The sequence below is a fragment of the Tarenaya hassleriana genome, unplaced genomic scaffold (assembly GCF_000463585.1).
Source record: "Tarenaya hassleriana unplaced genomic scaffold, ASM46358v1 Cleome12, whole genome shotgun sequence".
Classification (NCBI taxonomy): domain Eukaryota; kingdom Viridiplantae; phylum Streptophyta; class Magnoliopsida; order Brassicales; family Cleomaceae; genus Tarenaya; species Tarenaya hassleriana.
In genome coordinates, this window is record NW_010962392.1 from 2,593,612 (window position 1) to 2,615,532 (window position 21,921).

The 21,921-nt window shown below is 36.8% G+C and overlaps 3 protein-coding genes across 9 annotated transcripts; 1 reads left to right on the forward strand and 2 right to left on the reverse strand.

The window, feature by feature from the left end:
* Positions 1 to 5: 5 nt before the first annotated feature.
* On the reverse strand, positions 6 to 1,306 carry LOC104806685. The gene is made up of 2 exons (XM_010531691.2): positions 852 to 1,306; positions 6 to 267 (listed from the first exon to the last, which is right to left on the reverse strand). Exons 1-2 carry the CDS (start codon positions 1,160 to 1,162, stop codon positions 84 to 86), a joined length of 495 nt encoding a protein of 164 aa, XP_010529993.1. The 5' UTR covers positions 1,163 to 1,306; the 3' UTR covers positions 6 to 83.
* Positions 1,307 to 5,621: 4,315 nt separating this feature from the next.
* LOC104806686 (BOI-related E3 ubiquitin-protein ligase 1) lies at positions 5,622 to 7,322 on the reverse strand. Of its 4 annotated transcripts, none has more exons than XM_010531696.2 (4): positions 7,013 to 7,322; positions 6,851 to 6,915; positions 6,429 to 6,739; positions 5,622 to 6,330 (listed from the first exon to the last, which is right to left on the reverse strand). In XM_010531696.2, the coding sequence occupies exons 1-4, from the start codon at positions 7,057 to 7,059 to the stop codon at positions 5,836 to 5,838; spliced, it is 918 nt and encodes a 305-aa protein (XP_010529998.1). In that variant the 5' UTR covers positions 7,060 to 7,322; the 3' UTR covers positions 5,622 to 5,835. The 4 variants fall into 4 exon arrangements, with proteins under 4 accessions (XP_010529998.1, XP_010529997.1, XP_010529995.1 ...); XM_010531695.2 differs by having other exon boundaries at positions 6,851 to 6,918; XM_010531693.2 differs by having other exon boundaries at positions 6,848 to 6,918.
* Positions 7,323 to 12,964: 5,642 nt separating this feature from the next.
* LOC104806687 (lon protease homolog 2, peroxisomal) lies at positions 12,965 to 19,590 on the forward strand. 4 transcript variants are annotated; one of them, XM_010531697.1, is made up of 18 exons: positions 12,965 to 13,174; positions 13,543 to 13,655; positions 13,738 to 13,823; positions 14,142 to 14,161; positions 14,306 to 14,475; positions 14,741 to 14,832; positions 15,111 to 15,290; positions 15,381 to 15,464; positions 15,587 to 15,714; positions 15,914 to 16,115; positions 16,207 to 16,413; positions 16,574 to 16,704; positions 16,962 to 17,175; positions 17,268 to 17,570; positions 17,820 to 18,014; positions 18,290 to 18,540; positions 18,840 to 18,984; positions 19,219 to 19,590. In XM_010531697.1, exons 1-18 carry the CDS (start codon positions 13,068 to 13,070, stop codon positions 19,306 to 19,308), a joined length of 2,718 nt encoding a protein of 905 aa, XP_010529999.1. In that variant the 5' UTR covers positions 12,965 to 13,067; the 3' UTR covers positions 19,309 to 19,590. The 4 variants fall into 4 exon arrangements, with proteins under 4 accessions (XP_010529999.1, XP_010530000.1, XP_010530001.1 ...); XM_010531698.1 differs by having other exon boundaries at positions 18,290 to 18,535; positions 18,883 to 18,984; XM_010531699.1 differs by lacking the exon at positions 19,219 to 19,590 and adding an exon at positions 19,109 to 19,206.
* Positions 19,591 to 21,921: the final 2,331 nt, after the last annotated feature.

Here is a 21,921-nt window from a genome sequence, read left to right on the forward strand (position 1 = left end):
TTTTCGTTCATTCCCCCCTTTTTTTTTTTTTTTTTTTTTTGTGTGCGCGCCTCAAGTAGAACTCATGATTTCATGAGGAGGAATCAAGCAGCAGCAACAGTTCCAGTTTTAAAAGCATAATCCGAGGGAGACGAAGAAGCAGAAGAGCTCTGTTCTTTTCTCCTCATTGCCTTCACCGAAGAAGACACTCTCTTCTTCTTCTCTTTCTCCTCATCTCTGTCTATATGCTCTTTTCTACACTCTTCACTGCAGAACGGTATGTCCCCTCTGCAAAATCATACGGCCTTCCGACATCAGATCCATGTGGAAACCCAAAGTTTATCCTTTTATCATGAAACATGTTCATTAGGTGTTCGAGTGAACCATTGTGTCTACAAAAAAAACTCTTTTTTTTAACTGAGAAAGATGTCAGTGAGATTTCCATTTTCCAACCACCCTCTTTAATTTTCCCGGTGACCAAAACAAGACCAGGCCCTGCTGCTTCCTTTCATGGAAAGCAGATCTAAAAGCAGTAACTTGCATCAAACCCAAAAACCATAATTGAATTCGAGACTCTGGTATAATTTTAGAATTCACACGAATCCCTTTGCCGGGGAGAGCATCCCAAATCATGTCTGGGTTTTATTAAAGATCGAAACTTTATAAAGGGAAACAAAAAACTCATGTGTAGAAAAGAGAATTCCAGACTTTCGCAAAGCAGATCTGGAATTCAAGGGAGAACACAAATCATATAATCTGAGTCCAGATTTCCTCCAATCTGTACTATGCAACAACTATACGAATCATCGTCTCAAATAAAACGACTTTCTCCATTATAAACTGGCGGAAATCATAACCTGGGTTCTGTTTACCTGTACATGTAGATGTCGATCTTGACTAGAGGCTTCTTGCAGAGGGTACAAGAGTCGAGGAAATGAGGCTGTTGGGGGCTGTAATAACTTCTCTCGAATCTCGAGTCGTGAAACCTTCCAGAAACCACAGATCTCGGAGTTGAAACGGAGTAGTGATGATGATGGTGAGAATACCCCTGTCCTGGGCACAAGTGGTTCATGTCCCAGAAGGGACCGTTCTGGGAAGAAACACCAGCCTCCATCTCTGCCAGAGAACCCATACAATCGTCTCCTCCTTCTATGAAACACGGCTTCCTTGCAGAAATCTCCATTACTGATCAATGCGGAGGGGGAGAGAGAGAGAGAGAGAGCACTAAGTGAAGAGGTTGGAGGAAAGTGGGGCGGGCTTTTATAGCATAGCAAAAACAGCTTTCCTGCAGAGAGAGAGAGAGAGAGAGAGAGAGAGAGAGAGAGAGAGAGAGAGAGGGGGGGGGGTTAAAAACAAGGGGCAATCTTTCTTCAGGGGAAACCTGAGAGAGAAACTATTGGCTTTGGAAGCAAAACCTTCAAAGTATCATCAAAACTACTCAAAAAAAAGGTATTTCAACTTTTTTTTCTTAAACTATTTTGTATTTTCTGACTAATTATATTGTACTTTTTCTTTTATAAATGATTTGTTACCATATATTTATTTCTTATTCATTATATTGGTTTAAATTGGCATTTTTCAAATATTTCACTTGAATGTGGGCTCAAGTTTTCTTTGGTTTTTTTTTGCACGACTATAATTATAAAAATGAAGTTAGAGTGCGTACTTAAAACTCCAATTATTTATTGGCAAGCTTTTCTCCAAATTCTCAGTTACGTATAATTTTTTTTTTATTTTCTCCAAATCATTCGTAGACGTAGGGCTGAGTGTTTCGGTTCTTCAGAACCGAACCGAATCGAATCGTTAAAACGGTATTTTTTCCGATCCGAAACCGTTGTTATTTCCCGAACGGTACCATTTGTAGAGAACCGAATTTTTCCAGAACTGAACCGAACCGAACCGTACTTTAAAAATCCCGAAAAACCGAATATTTTTAAAAGAAATCTAACATTTTTTTAATAAAAACCGGAACCGAACCGAACCGATACCGAAACCGAACCAAACCGAATACAATAAAAAAAATCCGATTGATATCTATTTTTGTAAAACCGAAAGAACCGAACCGATCTATTCCGTCCCGAACCCGAACCGTTTCCCGAAACGCCCACCTAAATGACATCATCATTTGCGTTGGCTACAAGTTTCCAAGCATTATGAATTTTGACCCCCAAAAAAAAGTATTCCCAGCAATTAATAACTCACCTATAAATAAAATATCTCATTGAGGACCTTTTGACATGGTGGCGAACAGTAAAGTTTCTTAAAAAACTTAACCAATGCGACTAAATTACTTTTCACCCACTCCGGTTACTTTGCGAAGCTGGGGAAAAGGAAAAGGTAAATAAATGTCAATAGCGTTATTTGAGATACAACTGAGGGGTAAGGGAAAAGTCCAGAAATCCTAGTCATGGTCTACAAAAAACAATGGGACCCACGACTACTTGGACATTGAGCTCTGGACCCCACACGCGTCACCGCACCACTTTGTCTTTCTTTTTTTTCCATCCGTAACGTCATTTATTTTCAGTATTATTATTTAAGTTACGATAAATGAGAATCCCTATACGCTGTCGTTTTCCCTTTTTTTCGTATTTTATTTTATGGTTTTCGTGGTGGTTAGTGATGACGTTATAGAAAGAATGATTTGAATTCAGTTTATGACATCGTGAATAGGGTATCAGTTTTATACATAGAAGATGATAATTATTTTTATTTTTATGTTAATTATGAAAAGTATCTGTGTATTATATATACACATAAATTTTATACCAACTGATGGCGTGATTAAATGTGGTCCCACTTTGAAAAGTGGGCCCCTTAGATGGCCCTGGTCTCCGGCGTTGTTTCGACGGTATGTTTTGGGTAAACGCAGAGGTCAACGGAAACAATGGTTGCTCAAATAAAATGCATTGTAATCAATCCCACCTATAGTTAACTTAAACCATTATTATTATTATTATTATTATTATTATTATTATTATTATTCTACAAAATAAATGCATCTATTGTCCCTTTTATCTACCGAAAACATGTGTGTTGGCCAAATGTTTTTTTGTGTTATATTCAAAATTTATAAAATCCCGTCATATGCTTGTGTTATTGGGCCAGCACGCGACTTAATCGATGCCTTTTTTCATTGGTCGCTGTTATTAATAATGCATTAAATATGTTTGATTTTTCTATCAGTCAGTCGCTCAACAAGGTGTCGTCATTTGCGTTGAAAAGTTTTCTACGTGACATTTGAAAGTTACTACCTCACCCATGCAAAAATTAAATACAAAATATTAATTTAATCATACATATATATAGTATACATCCAATGTAACACAACTAATGCAAAAATCTGTGCACATGCTTCCATATGATGCGTTTCCTGACATTGTGTTAAATTTATAATTTAACCATAATTATAACGATGTTTTTATATGCTTCCTTGTCGCTTGGGATTTGTTTATTTATTTTTATATAAAAAAAAAGGTACCACATTGTGGCGCACCATGGACCATTATTAGGTATGATTTCGTATGCGAAAAAGAAAACCAAACAAATAAAATCTGATTTTGTTTGGAAATTGGAATGGCTTAGGTGTGGTTTTTATTAAGAAAAGTTAAGTTAATATGTACCATTTCACACATGTTATAATTAAAATTAAAATCCGTAATCTTATAATTATCGAGATATAATATACTCTGACATGTATAATTTGAAACTATAAATATGGAAAATGATAAATTAACTATGGGATTAAAACGCTCTTTATCAATAAAAAGTACGACGGATTTTTCCTAACGTGTAGGTTGGCTAAAGCCTAAAGGCATGGACCTACCGGTCCTTTGCAAACATCATCAGTACAAAATTAATTTAAATATTATTTTATCATAATGATAAAAACACCGAACCGAAGCTGTGTGTGTCAGCAAATTGTTGCATAATTTTACATGCTTTATCATACCTTTACTACGATCGATATATATACACACACACTATATAATATACACAATACACACAATTGAGAAAGGATCAACAGCCAAGTGCTGACACGTGTAAATGGACCAAGCTACGCGTGTCTCCAATGTCTCCGGTTTGTCCTTCATTACGAAACCTCTCCTTTCCCGTGTTAGATTCTCTCTCTCTCTCTCTCTCTCTCTCTCTCTCTCTCTCTCTCTCACACATCAATTCCACTTCCTTTATATACTTTATTCCAATCACGCACTTTGTTTTCCTATCATATTCCTATAATCTCCGTACGTTTATTAAAATTCAAATTCGTTCCCTCTCTTCTTTTCCATTACAAAAGGAATCTAAAAGCCCGTTGGGGGGAATTTGGACTCAAAAACATTGAAAAGATGAGGCCCAGAGGGCCGATAGTGCATAATTGGATCGAAAGCTCTCCATTTGCATTTTTTCAATTTTTGGGCCCCCTCTAACCATCATCAAGTTTGAACATTTTGTAACCGCTTTTCCTAACCATATTATTTTTTTATAAAAAAAGATTCAAGTTATCGTTTTATATTCAAAATAAGAATCTTATTTATAAATTTAATCATACACAGGTTTTTCCGTAAAATATGTTTTGTAATATGTCAAAACATTTGATTAGACAATTGTGTGAGGGATATTTGCATATGGGTAGATGTATAGTCCATAGGGACATAGTACCCACATGAATAGTCGGATTGCATTATGGCCACATGGAGCCGACAGAGTTAATTGATCCAACTCGCAAGGAAAGTTTGTCTCACCAAACATAGATATGAAAGGGTTGATAAATTCCATATATATATACATATACATACACACACAGTACACTAGAAGAGGAAGGATGGTCATGGTGGAAATGGAATCGTATGATATAATTACCAACAGGATTGAACCATCATGTCTCGGCATCACTGTCTCGATGATGTATCATCACATCCCTCATTGACCCCTCTTCTTTTTCTTTTTTTCCCCCGTAATCATGGCTCTCTAGTGCTCCATCATAAGAAAAATAAAATTGTTTTTAAAAAATAATTTGGGGGTTTTTCTAGATTTGGCTAGACATTATCCAAGATATAGTATCCTGATATAACCACGAGCCCTAAAAGTGATAACAGTGGATTTTTTTTTTAATTGTCATTTTCTTTTAAAAAAAAACTATGTACACATATATATATATATATATATATATATATATGTGTGTGTGTGTGTGTGTGTGTGTGTGTGTTATGTTAGTGATGAGAATTATTTGGTACATCTGAGACTGTCTTCCACTTACCTTGATTTGAGACAAAGGCATTCTAATGTTAGGAGACCTTTTTTGGGAATTATGGCGCCGTGTTTGTCTGAGTATTCTTTGTTTAATATTACTGAGAATTTTTATTACTAAACATTATTTTTTACCTTTTTAATGTGAACAAATCTTCTTTTGTTTAAAGCTGTCCGATTATGGCGTTTGCCTCTCTCTTTTTTTTTTTTTAATGTTTACCCACATTACATACATATATACTTATATATATATATATATATATATATATATATATTCAATCTAGTATATGTAGTAGGGTTATATTTATTTGTTCAACTTATGTAATTTTACAGCTCTTAGAACACAAACAGAACATAGAACCTTTCCAAGGATTGCGTTCTGTAAATCATCAAAATAAAACAAATTCAGGCTTATCGATTTATTTTCAATAATTTCCCGAAAAAATAATTTCCATGCCATCACTCCATGTGGCTACGTACATCAGCTCCCAGCTTCGATATTTAAAATATATTTAGAATTTGCATTTAATCAGATTTTTTCTTTTAGGAATAAAACGCCCATTTGTAATTTTGTAAGATAGCCGTGATGGGTTGGGCCAATGAGGCCCATTAAGAAAAGAAAACTTGGACGCTTGAATTCTTCAAGGAGAGGCAAAGCGGGCAAACCCTCTCGCCGTTGTCACATTCCGTACACAGACAGAGATGCCGACACGGCAGCGCCACCACCGTTGCCCCCCGTCTCCGGCAGTTCCTGCAACTCGGTCCGACCACATCAAATCTGTCTGGATCCACATGAACCGACCCCGCGTCCTCCGCCCCTCCGCCGTGCTCCGCCGCCGCATCCGCCGCCTCCACCGCCTCCAGCAGACGAGCCTGCAGCGACGCCGCCTCCGCCTCCCGCGCTGCCGCTCTCACCTGCCAGACACGTGCGTCCGCCGCCAGCTGCGCCGCACGCGCCTCCAGTTCCGCGTGGCGGCGCGTGACCTTCTCCACTTCCGCTTCTTTCTCTCTCAGCCTCCGTGCAACTAACTCCTCCGCCGCGCTCAGTAGCTCACGATAGTGCCTCTCTTTGTTCTCCGCTAACGTGCGCCGAAGATGCTCACCCTGCAAATCATAATACCATCGAAAATTTTGAGAAATGAAAAAGTTCGGTACTTTCAAGAAAGCAAGATAACCCATTTAAACTTAGGAAGATTAATTACCTGGGTCTGAAGGAATCGTTCAAGCTCATCTGATTGCCGTTTGATTTCTCCGGCGAGATCTCCGGGGAATACGGGAGAAGACGAGAACTGCTGTTCCTGATTAGAGGAGCACTGTTGCAGCTGCCCATGGCGGTCGCCTGGAGACAAATGAAGACCAATGGATACCACATTCGGCGGTTGGCTGCGGCGGTGGCGATTCTGAAGCTGCGACAAATCGATTACATGCGGCGGCGGAGGGTTCATCGGAGTCGTCGGGACTTGTGTTTCATACACCGACGAAACCTCTCTCGATCGCTTTCTGGTATCAACCCCTGTTTTTCATCCCCCAACAAAAAAAAAAATCTCGTGATAAAACCGAAAAAAAGGCCAAGGCTTTTTTTAAGAATAAAGCGAAGAATCAATCGGAAATAAAAACAGACCACCGTTTATGAAAGGAGAATGGGGTTTCTGGGGCTGCAGCGAGCAATCATTCCCTTCTTGTCCGTTTCTGCTGAATACAGCGAATAAGAAGTTGAAAGATCTCGTATACATACACACACACACACAAAGAAACAGAGGGAAAAGGGTAAGAAGATGAAGGACACCTGTTGAGGAAGAAGATATTGTTAGGGTGCTGAGCTTGAACCGCCATTTTCAGAGATGAATTCAAGAACCCATGCGGATTTTCGCAGAGATATGTTGTGGACGTATAACAATAAATATGTGTATACAGGTATTGGAAATGGTGGCGGTGATGAAACGATGCAAAGAACAATGGAAGTATCGGGGAAATAAATGGGTGAGGAGAAGGGAGAGTGTTGGGAAAGAAGGGAAACGCTGTGGGCTTCTTCAAGGCTCTCCGCACATAATGCGCATGAATGCCATTAATGAATCCAAAGCTTAGAATGCGTCGTCTCGTACTGTATTTATATATATAAAAAAAACTATGTAACACTTTGATTTTTTTTTATTTGTTGTGGTCATCATTATTAATAATATACATCCAAACCCGGTTTTATTTATTCTCCACCGTGTAAGTTTATGCGAGTGGTATCATATTTATCTGCACTTGTAAAATGTGTGTTATTAGGGTGAAAGGAAAAAAAATGGTGCGTTATTGTTAAAAAAAAAAAAATTTAAAATCCATAGAAAGTACAGATAAATGTTTATATTTGAGAGAAATATTTTTCTTTTCCTATGAATATAGGATTTAATCATTTGAAAATAAAAAAGCAAAAGATTTTGGTATTATTTAATAATTTGGAATAACTTGGTATTCTCTTCGTGAGCTTTAGTCGTCCCTTTGGGGTTGCTTGGCCTTTTTTTTTTATGGGAAGACTCTGTGTCGTGTTCTTATGTCCAAGGTGGTTTATATATTTCTTTTTTTTTAGATATTAACAGTCCATATATCATAAAAAGATTGGATTATGCTAAACAAATATTTAGAAGAATATTATGTGAAAAATAAAAGGTGAAAAATGTGATTTAGTTTGCAAATTAATGACGTTAGTTTATGCGGTATAAACTGAAACAAAGATTGAACGAAATTTGTTGTATTCGAGGCGATGAATTTTTTTTTTAAATCCCTGCTTTTAAAAATCAAACAAAGGATCCTATTGCATTCATTTAATTTTATTTGTGGTCATCATACAGATGACTTGACTTTGTCCACGATAATGACATTATATATATATATATATATATATATATATATATGTGTGTGTGTATATATATATTCGTGCACTTGTACGCAAAGATTCATATGTATTTATTTGGCAGTCGTAAAAAATTACGATGCTGAAACAGCAATCTGACAACAACTAAACAAGACGACTAACAAATTAAATTTTCAGAAACCACAAGTCTTTTATATATATATTATCATATAAGTTTGGTCCCTAGTTTTTATCTTCCATGAGCCTGTGATTTTAGTTAATGGCAATAATACCAAGTGATCACAAGAAATATCCGATGATGATGATGATGATGATGATGATGATGATGATGATGATGATGATGATGATGATGATGATGATGATGATGATGATGATGATGATGATGATGATGATGATAATAATAATAATAATAATAATAATAATAATAATAATAATACTACAGCAACAACAATAACATCGCGTCATTTTCAACTTCATTTGGATCGACCGCATGAATCATTTTTCTCCATTCATTTCGATTCCAGATTCGGAATCTGCAACACTTCCAAATCGTTTCTAATGGCACGTTCCCAAATAAGTGTAAGTCTATCTATTCATTTCATTCTCATCTCTATTTCTATACTCTCCATTTTTCTAACCGACGCATACATGTCAAAATCATCTTAAACGTCCCTCACATACCTTATTTTCGATATCTATTATTCCTATTTTCTTTCTAATAATAATAATAATTTGAAAATAAAAATGGAAGACCATATACTATATAGCATAGGGATATAGACATGACACACACTTTGTTCTTTGGCCTTCCATGACCCACCACCAAATGTGAATTCTTTGCCAGAACGTGTGATATTCATTCATTCTCTTGACAAAATATGCCATCCTCACTTATATATATATATATATATATATATATCCCTAACAAACATTTTTAATTCCCCAACTAATTTTTTCCTCGAGTTGATAAAAACAAAAACCGGTCAATTTAAATCCCAATGTGTAAGCAACATTAGCATACAAAAGTCTGATTCATTTGATTACGTATAATTTTCCCATAACACCGTCACATTCACATATCTCGGCTCAAATACAAAATATTCATGTGACAATGGTTATATATGATTTCCTTTTTTTTTTTTTTTTGCTTTCACAGAGTTTTTTTTTATACTTTGATGATTGGTGAGTCTCTTCCTTTTTGTTTTTAGAATAACTTGATATCTAAACTAAATATATTAGTTGTGTCCCCCCAAAGGCGATGGCTTGCGACTGGGTAATGGGTTGATGTTATTATTACCCCAACCAAAGCAAAATCAATGAATTTCTCTTCCCAACTTTGACAGGCAGTTGTCAGATTGGATCATGTGTTCCTCTCAACCCTAAATCTTTTATTTCCATATTTGTTTCTATAATTTTTAATTATTGATTTATATTGATTCATTCCATGTCCTCTAATCTCACATGTAATTCCAAATGCAGAAGGAGACACGTAAATCGGTAAGCATTTGGTTTGTTTTGTCCAAGGGATGATGACCAATCGAATCCCTTTTGGACCGTCCATACCAAATCCACATAACCTACTTCGTTTCACTTCAGCCAACAAATATTTAATATCATTCTACACAAAATACAATTAGCCAAATTGTAGCTTTCAATAAAAAAAAAACTAATTAATCCTCATCAAATACAATATATGTATATATATATACATATACATATATACACCCACCTGTCCGAGGGCCGGTGTGTGCGTGTATAGACTGAAGTGTTGGTCCAAACTATTTAGTCTTTTCATATGGATGAACATGTCACAATAAATGCATGGGGGTTTTCAGTTGTATTTCCCATTTTAATTAGCGAGGAAATGATACCAAACAAACAATTCTATCGGTTAGGGTGGATGTTTGGGTATTTGGTTCACGTTCGGTCTGAAAATGATTCGGTTCGATTCTTTCGGTTTTACAAAAATATGTACCAGCCGGATAATATTTATATCCGGTTAAGATCAGTTTCGATCCCGGTTCGATTCGGTTCGGTTACGTTTTTTATTAAAAATAAATTAAATCTTAATAAGAATTTTTTGGGTTTTTGGGGTTTTTTAAAAATTCGGTTTGGTTTGGTTCCGAAAAAATCGAATTTTTTAAAAAATATCGTTAATAAATTTTGGACGGTTCAATTTGAAAAAAATACCACATTTTTCGGTTTGATTCGGTTCGATCCCTCGGAACCGAATCGAAACGCCACCCCTATTTTCGGTTACCGAATTTCAGCCAATTAGGCTTGACCGAGAGAAGGGTGGTGCTTGCTTATTCCATAATTTAATCAATGTATGATGTTCCCTATTTCACATTAAGAATTTTCCAGTCTCCTCTTGTGTATCCATGCACGCATATTTACCTTTCTTTTCCTTTTCCGTGCTTAATTCTTAACGTGGGTGTAGTGTAGCCAATTAATTAATATTGTTATTTGGACCGACTATCTAAATCTATAATGCAAATCATAATGATTCCGAAAGCAAGGTCAAATTGAGAAAAACAAGGGACATCTCTTTTGGTGGAAGACAACGCCCAACTTTTTTTTTTCCTTTTAATTTTTGACCGACCTTCGACTCAATTACATCCATCTCGATTTGGAAAATAAAGTTGTTACAATTAAATTGTACAATCTTTTTTCCAATGGTAACTCGAACATCAGATTTGAAACAAGAATCTCCATTTTTCTTCGACCATTTACGCTACTCGGCTTATTTCGATCGGGTAATATCCAATTTTTGCTTATGCGGAGCAATTTTTTCTTTTGGTACTAATCCAAGAAAATATCAAATCCACCAACACCCCATTCCCTTTCATTAATCTTTCACCTTTTTTTTTATAATATGTGATTTGTCAAGAGTGAGGTTTGAGCCTGGATGGAGCACTCTTTGTCATCTTCCATCTTTTTTCACATCTTCTCTAAAAAAATCTAAATTATTTCAATTATTTTCAGCAATAATCTATATTTCGTGCTATTGAGAATCACTATTTTTTTTTATAGATATTTAATAATTGAAATCACCATAACCCACACATTATCATTTTGATTTATAAATGAATACTATATGGTGTATTATGCGCATTGAAGTGCAGCCGGTGAACGTGGGGGACTCCTTTTTGACAAAATGAAGTTATAATATGCAACGCTGAAATGTTTTTGTGCTATATATGAAATTCCAATGATTTTGGGGTGTGAAATTTAATTTTAAAAAATCAAAATGGGTCTGAAAGGACAAAGAAGGTAAACCATTAAATTGGAATGTTATTGTTAGATTCTGTCACAACCATAATCTTGAAATGCTTACCCTTTATGAATGAGTGGACCAACCATACATACATTGGGCGGTATTAATTTAAAAAAAAAACAATAATAATAAATAATTGGAGGGATAGAGAAACCAAATTAATCCATTGGGAAATAAGAAGACCAATAATGCTGAAAATAACAAATAAATATCAGTAATTATCATTAATATTGATCCGAGTAGTCGAATTGTTTTAGTACGCTTGTTGCTTTTTAAACGATTCGTTTTGTCTTATATTATAGTATAATTGGTAATTGGTATTAGAAATGATCATTTCGGTACGATTTCTCAGAATTAAATCGTACCGAATCAACAAAAAAATACAGTATTTTTTCTGAATTGAACTATCTAAAATTTCAGAACGAATTTTTTTTATAAAACCAATTTTTTTTATAATCGAACTAAATCAATTTTTTTTAATAAAAAACTGAAAAATCAAAAATTTCTTAATAAAGAATCTATGATATAATAACCGATTATTATACAATCAAATCAAATTATTTTCGAACCGAACCCGAGTACTGAGTGGTATAATGATTAATGAGAGGCGGACCACCATACAGAATTTAAATTTCTATATATTTTTTTCCTTCTCTCCAAACTCCAAAGGCAATCTCTCTCTCCGGGAGATTTTGAATTAGTATATTATATTGGACTTCGAATTGGGTCAAACAAGTTGGCCCACTGGGTAATTAATGGGCCTGAATCCGGGTTTTTTCGGTAACCCATTGTTAAATAGATACGATGGTCGGTCCAATACTCTGTGTAACCTATCATTTTGGTTAGAACCCCAAATAGAAATAATGTTCAGGTTTTCTAATGTATCTCTAGCAAATATCAGTCTCGTTTTTATAATTTTATTAATAACAAGTTGGATTCTCAATTCACGATTAAGTCATTTTTTCCCTGTTTAATTTGTTCCAACTTCCAGCCAATGGATATTGTTAATATTCTTCCCTTACCTACACATATCCGAATAAATAATGTAAGAAAAATAACAGCCCTACGTATATATACATATGATAAAGTTTTTTCATAAATTATGTTGGACAAAAAAATATAAGTTTATATTATCTCGGTGTGTTTTGGATATACCGCATGGACCGTACGTACGGATGCTATACGTAGTAGATTGCCTTCCCTTACCCGCCACGTGGATGGAATCTGTCTGTTGAGCCGAACTATGATCAATATTTTAATTTAGAATTCAAATTATAACAAACTATTGGTGTCACACTCATAATCACAAATAGATGAACCAGATAACGTTTTTAAAACGTATACACGTTGAGAAACAACATAATCAATAGAATATTTTAATCTTTTCCATGAACCCCTGTTTGAAAAATCAAAGATACATATAAAATTACAAAATTGATTTACCATCAGCCATATATAATATAGTCCACAAATTAACATGTAAATATATTTATAAAAAATAAATATAAATTATTTGTAATATGTATATGATAAAAAAAATCTAAATAAGCTGCATATTTATTTGGACAGTCAAATAATTAAGAGGGGACGAAACATGGCACGAGAAAACCCGTCGCTGTTATAAGCCAGTGCGAGCAAGCGATCGAGCGGTTAAATTATTTTCCCTTTTTCTTTCTCCTTCGAATTCTGACCTCGTACAAGACAGCAATGGTGGAATCCGTGGAGCTACCGAGTAGGTTAGCGATTCTTCCCTTCCGGAACAAGGTTCTCTTGCCTGGCGCCATTATTCGAATCCGTTGTACTTCTCATAGCAGGTATAGCTTTCTCGCCACTCGAATGTTTTTGTTGTTTCTTGGTTCCCTATAGAGTCATTTCTCGCCTTGTTTGGCAGAAATTTGATGTTACGGAAGAGAAGACTGTAACCTAATTGCGATCATGCGATAGAAAGCTCGAGACGATATTGATGAGAGTATCGAATTTGAAGTTCTGCTTCGTTTTCATTTACTTTCGAGAATTTTCCTAGGGTTTTCGACTGTTACTTTCTGTTAATAGTTTTCCTTTGTTTTTGCTGGACTTATATATGATATGTAATGCAATTTTTGTTAAACAAGGGTTCTGGTTCTCGAGATGTGAATGAGCTTATTAATTTGGTGAAATTGTGGTATATCGTTTCCAAACTAAGCGTGACACTGGTAGAGCAAGAGCTATGGCAGAAAGAAGAAAAGGGATTAATTGGAATTCTGCCCGTCCGAGATGCTGGCGAAACAGCACCATTCGGAACACTGATTACTCCAGGTACTACGGGTTATTGGAGATTCATATGAGCGTGCTTGGACGCCTTGAACAATTAACTATTGATTTATTTTTCCTTGATAAGGTGTTGGGAGTGATTCTGGAGAAAAAGGGATCAAGCATCAAGTGGTCACAGCAGATGCTCACGGGTCTGAAGCTAGAGATCAGCAGGAGTTCTCCTGTGTCCTCTATTGTCAATCTTATTAATTTTTGTTGGATCTCTGTCAATCTTATTCCATCTGATGGTTTTCTTTATTTTCTTATCACTAAGTTTTCGGTTTTATGTTATGGATGTTAGAGGGTAGGTGTCTGCAATCCAGTTATGCTATTGGATGAGATTGACAAAACAGGCTCTGATGTCCGGGGTGATCCAGCTTCTGCTCTGCTGGAAGTTTTGGACCCAGAGCAAAACAAATCTTTTAATGACCAGTATCCTATTCGTGTTGCCAGTTACCTTTATGTATAATGATTTTGACATATATATAGCAGGAAGTTCACTGGCATAACAGGTACTGTCTAATTTCGAAGCTCTGTCTTGTTTCCGCAATGTAATATCATACTATTTTTGGTAAAACTAATACTAACAACTCCGATTCAAGAAGTTCTGAAGCGCCTTTAGATGTTAAGCAATCTTTTGGTTTCCTACTTTTCAGGGGAGTAGCAGCTCGTGCTCTGCATCTTTCAAGAGGCGTAGAGAAACCAAGCGGAAGAGTTACCTATGTGGTTGTCCTCGAAGGTCTGAGCCGGTTTAGTGTGCAGGAGCTTGGCAAAAGAGGACCATACTCAGTCGCTAGAATTACTTCACTTGAGATGACAAAAACGGGTAAGTTGGATCATTTTCATTTCAGAATATCATGTCCAAAATTTTCTCTGTGCTGAGTATCATTTGCTCGGCGGGTTGCAATTGATTAGCCACTATCAGTACAGAATTTCTGTCCTATGTCCCCACTGTTCTTTCGTGTTTTAGAGTAATGTTTTTTTTTCTTTTCAAATGGTTTAATCATCAAACTTAGTCCCAGCCTCAGCTGGTTCCCCTTTCCTGGTCCATTGAGGTCCTCAGCTGGTTCCCCTTTCCTGGTCATGTTCAGAGTTGGAACAAGTGGAACAAGATCCAGACTTCGTGGCACTGTCTCGCCAGTTCAAGGCAACTGCTATGGAGCTGGTCTCTGTGCTTGAGCAGGTAATGTTAGTGAAACAGGGAGGACCTTAATATTTAGGTTCTTCTCTTCTTAATAGTTTCTTGATTGCCTCAGAATTAGATGTGATAATAATTTTATAACTTGACTTCTTTGAAGTTAAAGATACCCTTCCCTTGTTCAAGAAATTGATTTTTCTTTTTGGGGTTCTTTACCCTTTCCTCAAATTACATGATTTCTATCTCATGATACTCGTGACCTTATGAGAGAACTGTGCTTGAGTCCTGAAATTTAATTTGTAAGTTACTGGTCATTGTTTCAGAAACAAAAGACTGGTGGAAGAACGAAAGTTCTTTTGGAAACTGTTCCTATTCATAAACTAGCAGACATATTTGTTGCTAGCTTTGAGATGAGTTTTGAAGAACAGCTGTCTATGTTGGACTCGGTTGACCTTAAAGTAAGAATTTCAAAGGCTACGGTGCTAGTCGACCGCCATTTGCAGGTAGCTAATGGTATTGTAATTCAGAGTTCTTGTCTAGGTTGTGCTTTCTTTTGGGATTTATGAAGTAATCTTGATGGTTACTTGTGACAGTCGATACGCGTGGCAGAGAAGATAACACAAAAGGTGGAGGGACAGTTGTCAAAGTCACAGAAGGAGTATCTTTTGCGTCAACAGGTTGGGTTCTTGCAACATTCTGGACATACTTTCAAGGGGCATGTTTTACATGGAAACCACTGTCAGACAGAGCGAACTTTTTATGATGTATCACTGTTTTGTTGCCTTGAGCTGTATTGCAGATGAGGGCTATAAAAGAGGAGCTTGGTGACAATGACGATGATGAAGATGATATAGTGGCGCTTGAAAGAAAGATGCAAGATGCAGGGATGCCACCACACATATGGAAGCATGCTCAGAGGGAATTGAGGTATGTTTTGCGGTTAACTGAACTATTTCTGTTGTTGCAGCAGTAGTGACACCGAGCAGACAGATGAAAATTTGTGTTCATAATAATTACTTCTAGTTTATCTTTTCTCTTGTGACCTTGAATTTGATGGAAAAGGAGGTAAGTAGCTTCTGTTATGCTTTTGCTCATTAGTTATTTCCTTTCTCATGTTGTTGTGCAGGAGGCTTAAGAAGATGCAACCGCAGCAACCTGGATATAATAGTTCACGTGTTTACCTGGAGCTGTTGGCTGATCTTCCATGGGAAAAGGCAAGCGAAGAACGTGAATTGGATCTAAAAGCAGCAAAAGAACGTCTTGACAGCGATCACTATGGTTTAGCAAAGGTCAAGCAGCGGATCATTGAATATTTGGCTGTACGAAAGGTAGAGTCCTTTTCTTTTTGTCTTTTTAGAAAGACTCAGCTTTTGATTTGTGGTTTCATGCTCTATCTTGATTGGAACTTATCAATTGCAGCTTAAACCAGATGCAAGGGGCCCAGTTTTGTGCTTTGTTGGTCCTCCGGGAGTGGGGAAGACATCTTTGGCATCATCCATAGCGGCTGCATTGGGCAGAAAATTTATCCGCTTATCTTTGGGAGGTGTGAAGGATGAGGCTGACATTAGAGGACACAGGAGAACCTACATAGGAAGCATGCCGGGGCGCCTCATTGATGGATTAAAGGTTAGTTTCTTTCTCCAGGCATGCTTCCTATGTAGGTTCTCCTGTGTCCTCTATTGTCAATCTTATTAATTTTTGTTGGATCTCTGTCAATCTTATTCCATCTGATGGTTTTCTTTATTTTCTTATCACTAAGTTTTCGGTTTTATGTTATGGATGTTAGAGGGTAGGTGTCTGCAATCCAGTTATGCTATTGGATGAGATTGACAAAACAGGCTCTGATGTCCGGGGTGATCCAGCTTCTGCTCTGCTGGAAGTTTTGGACCCAGAGCAAAACAAATCTTTTAATGACCAGTATCCTATTCGTGTTGCCAGTTACCTTTATGTATAATGATTTTGATCAACTTCTAATTTAGATCCAAATACCAATCTTCTTAAGCGCTGTGGCATATTTCTTGATGTTTCAATTTTGCTTTTTATCCCTTCTCAGGTGTACACATTCTTTCATTTTGCTGTGCAGTTGTCACTGAGTTTAATATGCTAGTATGCTCGTCTATATTGTGTAACTATCTCATGGTATTAACAGAGTTACTCCTTAACTGAGACATTAGCTATCTGAATGTTCCCTTTGACTTATCAAAGGTGATTTTTGTGGCCACGGCGAATAGGGTTCAGCCTATTCCACCTCCACTTTTAGACAGGATGGAACTGATAGAGTTGCCAGGTTACACACAAGAAGAAAAGCTAAAGATAGCCATGCGACATTTGATTCCTCGTGTTTTGGAACAGCATGGGCTGAATTCTGAGTTCCTTGAGATTCCGGAGGTACCCTTGTTTCAAAGGTTTCATTTATTACTAAGGATTGCCTCTCATGTGGGCTTATGCAGTTTCTCTTCTTCTCCTTCGATTTGTTATAGGCTATGGTGAAGCTTACAATTCAGAGGTACACTAGGGAAGCTGGTGTCCGCAATCTAGAAAGGAACTTGGCAGCATTGGCTCGTGCAGCAGCTGTGATGGTTGCAGAAAATGAACAAACTCTCCCGGTGAGCAAAGATGTGCAGAAACTTGCCTCTCCTCTGCTTAATGGCAGAGTATCTGAGGGGGGTGCAGTGGAAATGGAAGTCATTCCGATGGATGTAAATAAGCTTGACATATCTTGTACGTTCCATAGTCCCTCAGCTTTGGTGGTGGATGAGTGCATGCTTGAAAAAACCCTTGGGGTAAGACTCTTCTTATCTCCCTCTTTTTTTTCCTATTTGGGAGATGAGTCTTTTGTGTGGAATGCAAGTGAAACCCGATTTGCCTCGGTTGTATTGTTGAGTCTGAAAGTTACTTTGTCATGGAACATTACCTTTTAAAGTTAATTTAGTTTCTGAACTTTTGTGTGGTAATAGAGCCTGAGTAGGTTGTTTACTTATTGTGATACTAATCAAACATCAACCTATGACACTGCCTGTGCAACATGGCAGCCTCCAAGGTTTGACGACACAGAAGCTGCTGATCGGGTGGCAACACCTGGCGTATCTGTGGGGCTTGTTTGGACTACATTTGGCGGGGAGGTCCAGTTTGTGGAGGCGACATCTATGGTGGGCAAGGGCGATTTGCATCTGACAGGCCAACTTGGGGATATTATCAAAGAATCAGCTCAATTAGCTCTCACATGGGTAAACATCTCTCCCCTTCTTGCTTTTGGGTGTTAAGCCTTCACATTAAACTCCTTTACCGTGAAGTGTTAGACACTCGTGCTTCGCCATAGTCTATCAAAAATTGAAGGGGTGAGAGAAAGGGGGGGGGGGGCGCACTGTAAAAAAAGACCAGTAATGTTGCTCTAACATATGAGCATGGTTTCTTTGGTTTTCTTCCAAACACATATATCACCCATGCAAAACCTCATGATCTACAATTTAAAAGTCTTTATAAGTTGATAAGTTATGCATAGGTAAGAGCCCGTGCAACGGATTTGAAGTTAACTTTTGCTGGGGACATGAATGTGCTGGAAGGACGGGACATCCACATCCATTTCCCAGCAGGTGCAGTGCCGAAAGATGGACCTTCAGCCGGAGTGACTCTTGTGACGGCTCTGGTTTCGCTGTTCAGTCAGAAACGAGTGAGGGCAGACACAGCCATGACTGGGGAGATGACGCTCAGGGGTCTCGTTCTTCCTGTTGGTGGTATCAAAGATAAGGTAAGGTACATGTCAGAAACCAGTACTAGTACCTTTATTATGTTCGAGGTTTAAGTTTATCTCCCTTGGCTGAGAGGGTAAAAACTAAAAAGAGAAAAAGAAGGTTTACCCCTCTTGTCTTGGTTCTGGAAGCAAGGTAAAAAAGTAATTTCGTTATTTATTTATTTTTCATTCATGAAGTGCCAGCAAGAGTTGGAGTTGGACAGTAATTATTTATGATAGAACTCGATTCTTATTGTAGTGAACAAACATGTGTGGACAGAGACAAAAGCATTATCTTAAATGGAAAGAAATTGCAATGTAGGATGTTAATACTCAGTTGGGGTGGTTGTACATGCAATGAGCAGATACTGGCTGCACACAGATATGGCATCAAGAGGGTGATCCTGCCAGAGAGGAACTTGAAAGACCTGGTTGAAGTGCCCGCAGCCGTAATCTCCAGTCTGGAGGTAAGCTGTAATCCTAAAATAATGCTTAAAAACCATACAGCCTTTCCTAAAATAGCAGAAATTGACGTGGATGATGAAGCTTTATTTCTCACATAAAAAAAAAGTTTTTTTTTTTTCAAAACAGTAGGACTTTGGGAATTCCTGTCTTTCTTCATGCTTATACATGTATATATATATATATATATATATATATATATATGTGTGTGAAACGGACTGGTTCGGGGGAGTGTGCAGATAATACTGGCGAAGAGAATGGAGGACGTGCTGGAGAATGCGTTCGAAGGAGGAGGAGACTGCCCTTGGCGGCTCCACTCTAAATTATAACACGAAATCTCTGGTGTGGTCGTAAAGCAAAAAACAAAATACATCCACTCAGTGTCTCTGTCTCCGAAATCACAGAGATGGAGCCGGTGCGCAGGTTAAGACACCCATCTGATCATCTCTCTCTCTCTGTATCTATTATACTCTGTCAAGCTGCGTATAAGGAATGTATTTGTACAATGCTTGTGAATGGGTATACAATTATTTACCAATTCCCGATGATGATTTGGATTATGGAGGATCGGATGGTGGGTAATTGATACTATGAAGCCCCCTTTTGTCGAATATTAATATATTTCATTATTAATATATATACATAATTTTATATAACCATTACAATTTCGAATATTTCATTACTAATTCATTATATTATTTTTTTAAAATACTTATAGAGAAAAATAAGAAGAAAAGTCACAATATGGAGAGGAAGAAGAAGAGATGTTGAATACAGAACAAACGTTTTCTATACTGTACCTCGATCCAAATAGCATAATGTTTCTTAAATACAATAGGGGAAACACCCTAATAAATCCTAACCAAACTAAACCAAATCAAATTAAATCAAACCATTCCAATAAATATAGATACATATTTGTATGTAACCATTATAATTTCGAATATTTCATTACTAATTCATTATATTATTATTTTAAAAAATTGGAATAGTTATATATTTTTGTGTAAATGTAATAATTTAAATTTTTAGGTGGAAGTTTACATCGTAAATTTTTTTTGTGTAAGTATGATAATTTATTATTTTAGGATTTTATTTTAAATTTAGGATTTATTCTTAACGTTATTTTTTGTATTTGAACTATAAAAAAATTAGTTTAAAAATAACTTTTAAAAATATGTTTGAGAAATACCTAAATCATTTTTAGAAGAATTAGCTACTTCAATTTTTACGGAAAGGAGATCTCGCTGAAAAAATATTTTAAATAAAAAGGACATTAAAAAAGGGAAGGTAATGGTTTGGTAAATCATACGTGCAGCAATCGCGCGTGGACGTCACCGCCGTCAAATCGCCAACCTATAACCCAGGGATTTTGGGTACTTTTTCGATTTTTTGGTTTTCAGGCGCGTGAACGATTCTTCTCCCTTTATTTTTCAAACATATCATTTTTCTTTTTCCCTTTTTTCCCGCTCGCTTGTCGGCCTTGAGATTAATTCCGCCTTATGGTTTCAAAATTATAATGTTTTTCCCTTTTAACGAAAACATCAATCATGGTTTTAATTTTTAAATTTTCTTTTTTATTCTCATTTTTTAAATCTTTCTGGTATTACCTTTTAGTGGTGTTTGTCCACCCCATCTTTTATTCATATTTTAATACAAAAACACCACGTATATACATGTATCATTTTTTTAACACAAAATCAAATGATTTTCTAAAATGCAATCCTGATAACGGGCCGCAAAATGCGCCAATCGATAAATGGGCCTAAACTGGGCCCCAATGTAGACAAGGTTTGGACCTAAATTCGGCCAAGATAGGACCCAAGATGAGACTCGAATTGGACTTGTTTGGGCCCAATTGGTGGGCAGACAGGGTTTCATCGTACACCGTGGGCGTAGGGTGCCTTACTAATTACTTAGAGGGCAGTGAGAGTTTTAAGAGGCCATAGTTTGGCCTATAGAAGGTAGAACTCATCCGGCCTGAGTACCCAAACTTTTTAAGGTATCCTATCTCAATCTCAATCTCGTCGATTTATTGGTAGGTAATATCTCGCACTCACGAGATTCGAGTATCTGTGGGTACGGATACCCGTGACATAAAGTCGAGTACCGCAAAACCCGAACCCGTGGATATTAAAAATTTAAAATAGATCTTATATAATTGAATGATAGAAATATTTCATGTCAAAATTATACAAAATTGTTCCGCCATCATCCAAAATATATAAATTTCAATCTAAATTTACAAAAATCAACAAATCATCAACTAAGTTTTCAAATAAAACATACCATATTTTAGCAAATAATCATAAAACTATAATTATATATATAAATTATTCGAGTATCCGTAAGATAACTCATCACGAAGTACCGAAATCTAAACCCGAACCCAAAACTCAAAATTTTTGTCTAATAAAACCCGATATCAATCACATTGTCTCCCAAATAATTAAATTCAGTTAACCGCGAAATAGAATGACAAAAACCCGCGGATCTCACGTTTTTTCACCCCTAATAGAGGGACTACATCCGCAAATATGGATCCTCCAAACAGAGCTTCGGATTTTGCCTCGTTTGGTTTCTATTCTCTGCCTACATATGGTGAGCTTTCTTGAGTATTTCCTCTATCTGGGCTTTTGGGTTCTTAGGCTTCTCGGCCCAAAGGAGAAACTGGTATTGGGTGTGGGCCCACTAACTACACTGGAAATGGGAGGCATTGCCCCATGAATCACTCGTCTGGAATTGGGCTTTGTTCATAATATATAATATTAGACACACCGTTGCGTTTTGAACACTAAAATCGTGTTGGATCATCCAAAATATAAAAAGAATTCAGAGAAATGGACAAATGATACCTCTACTCTACTTCCAAGACGATCAAATCTTCTGTCAAATGATTTCAAATGGCATCGCCGACACAAGCCTCAAGACCTGAAGTCCAA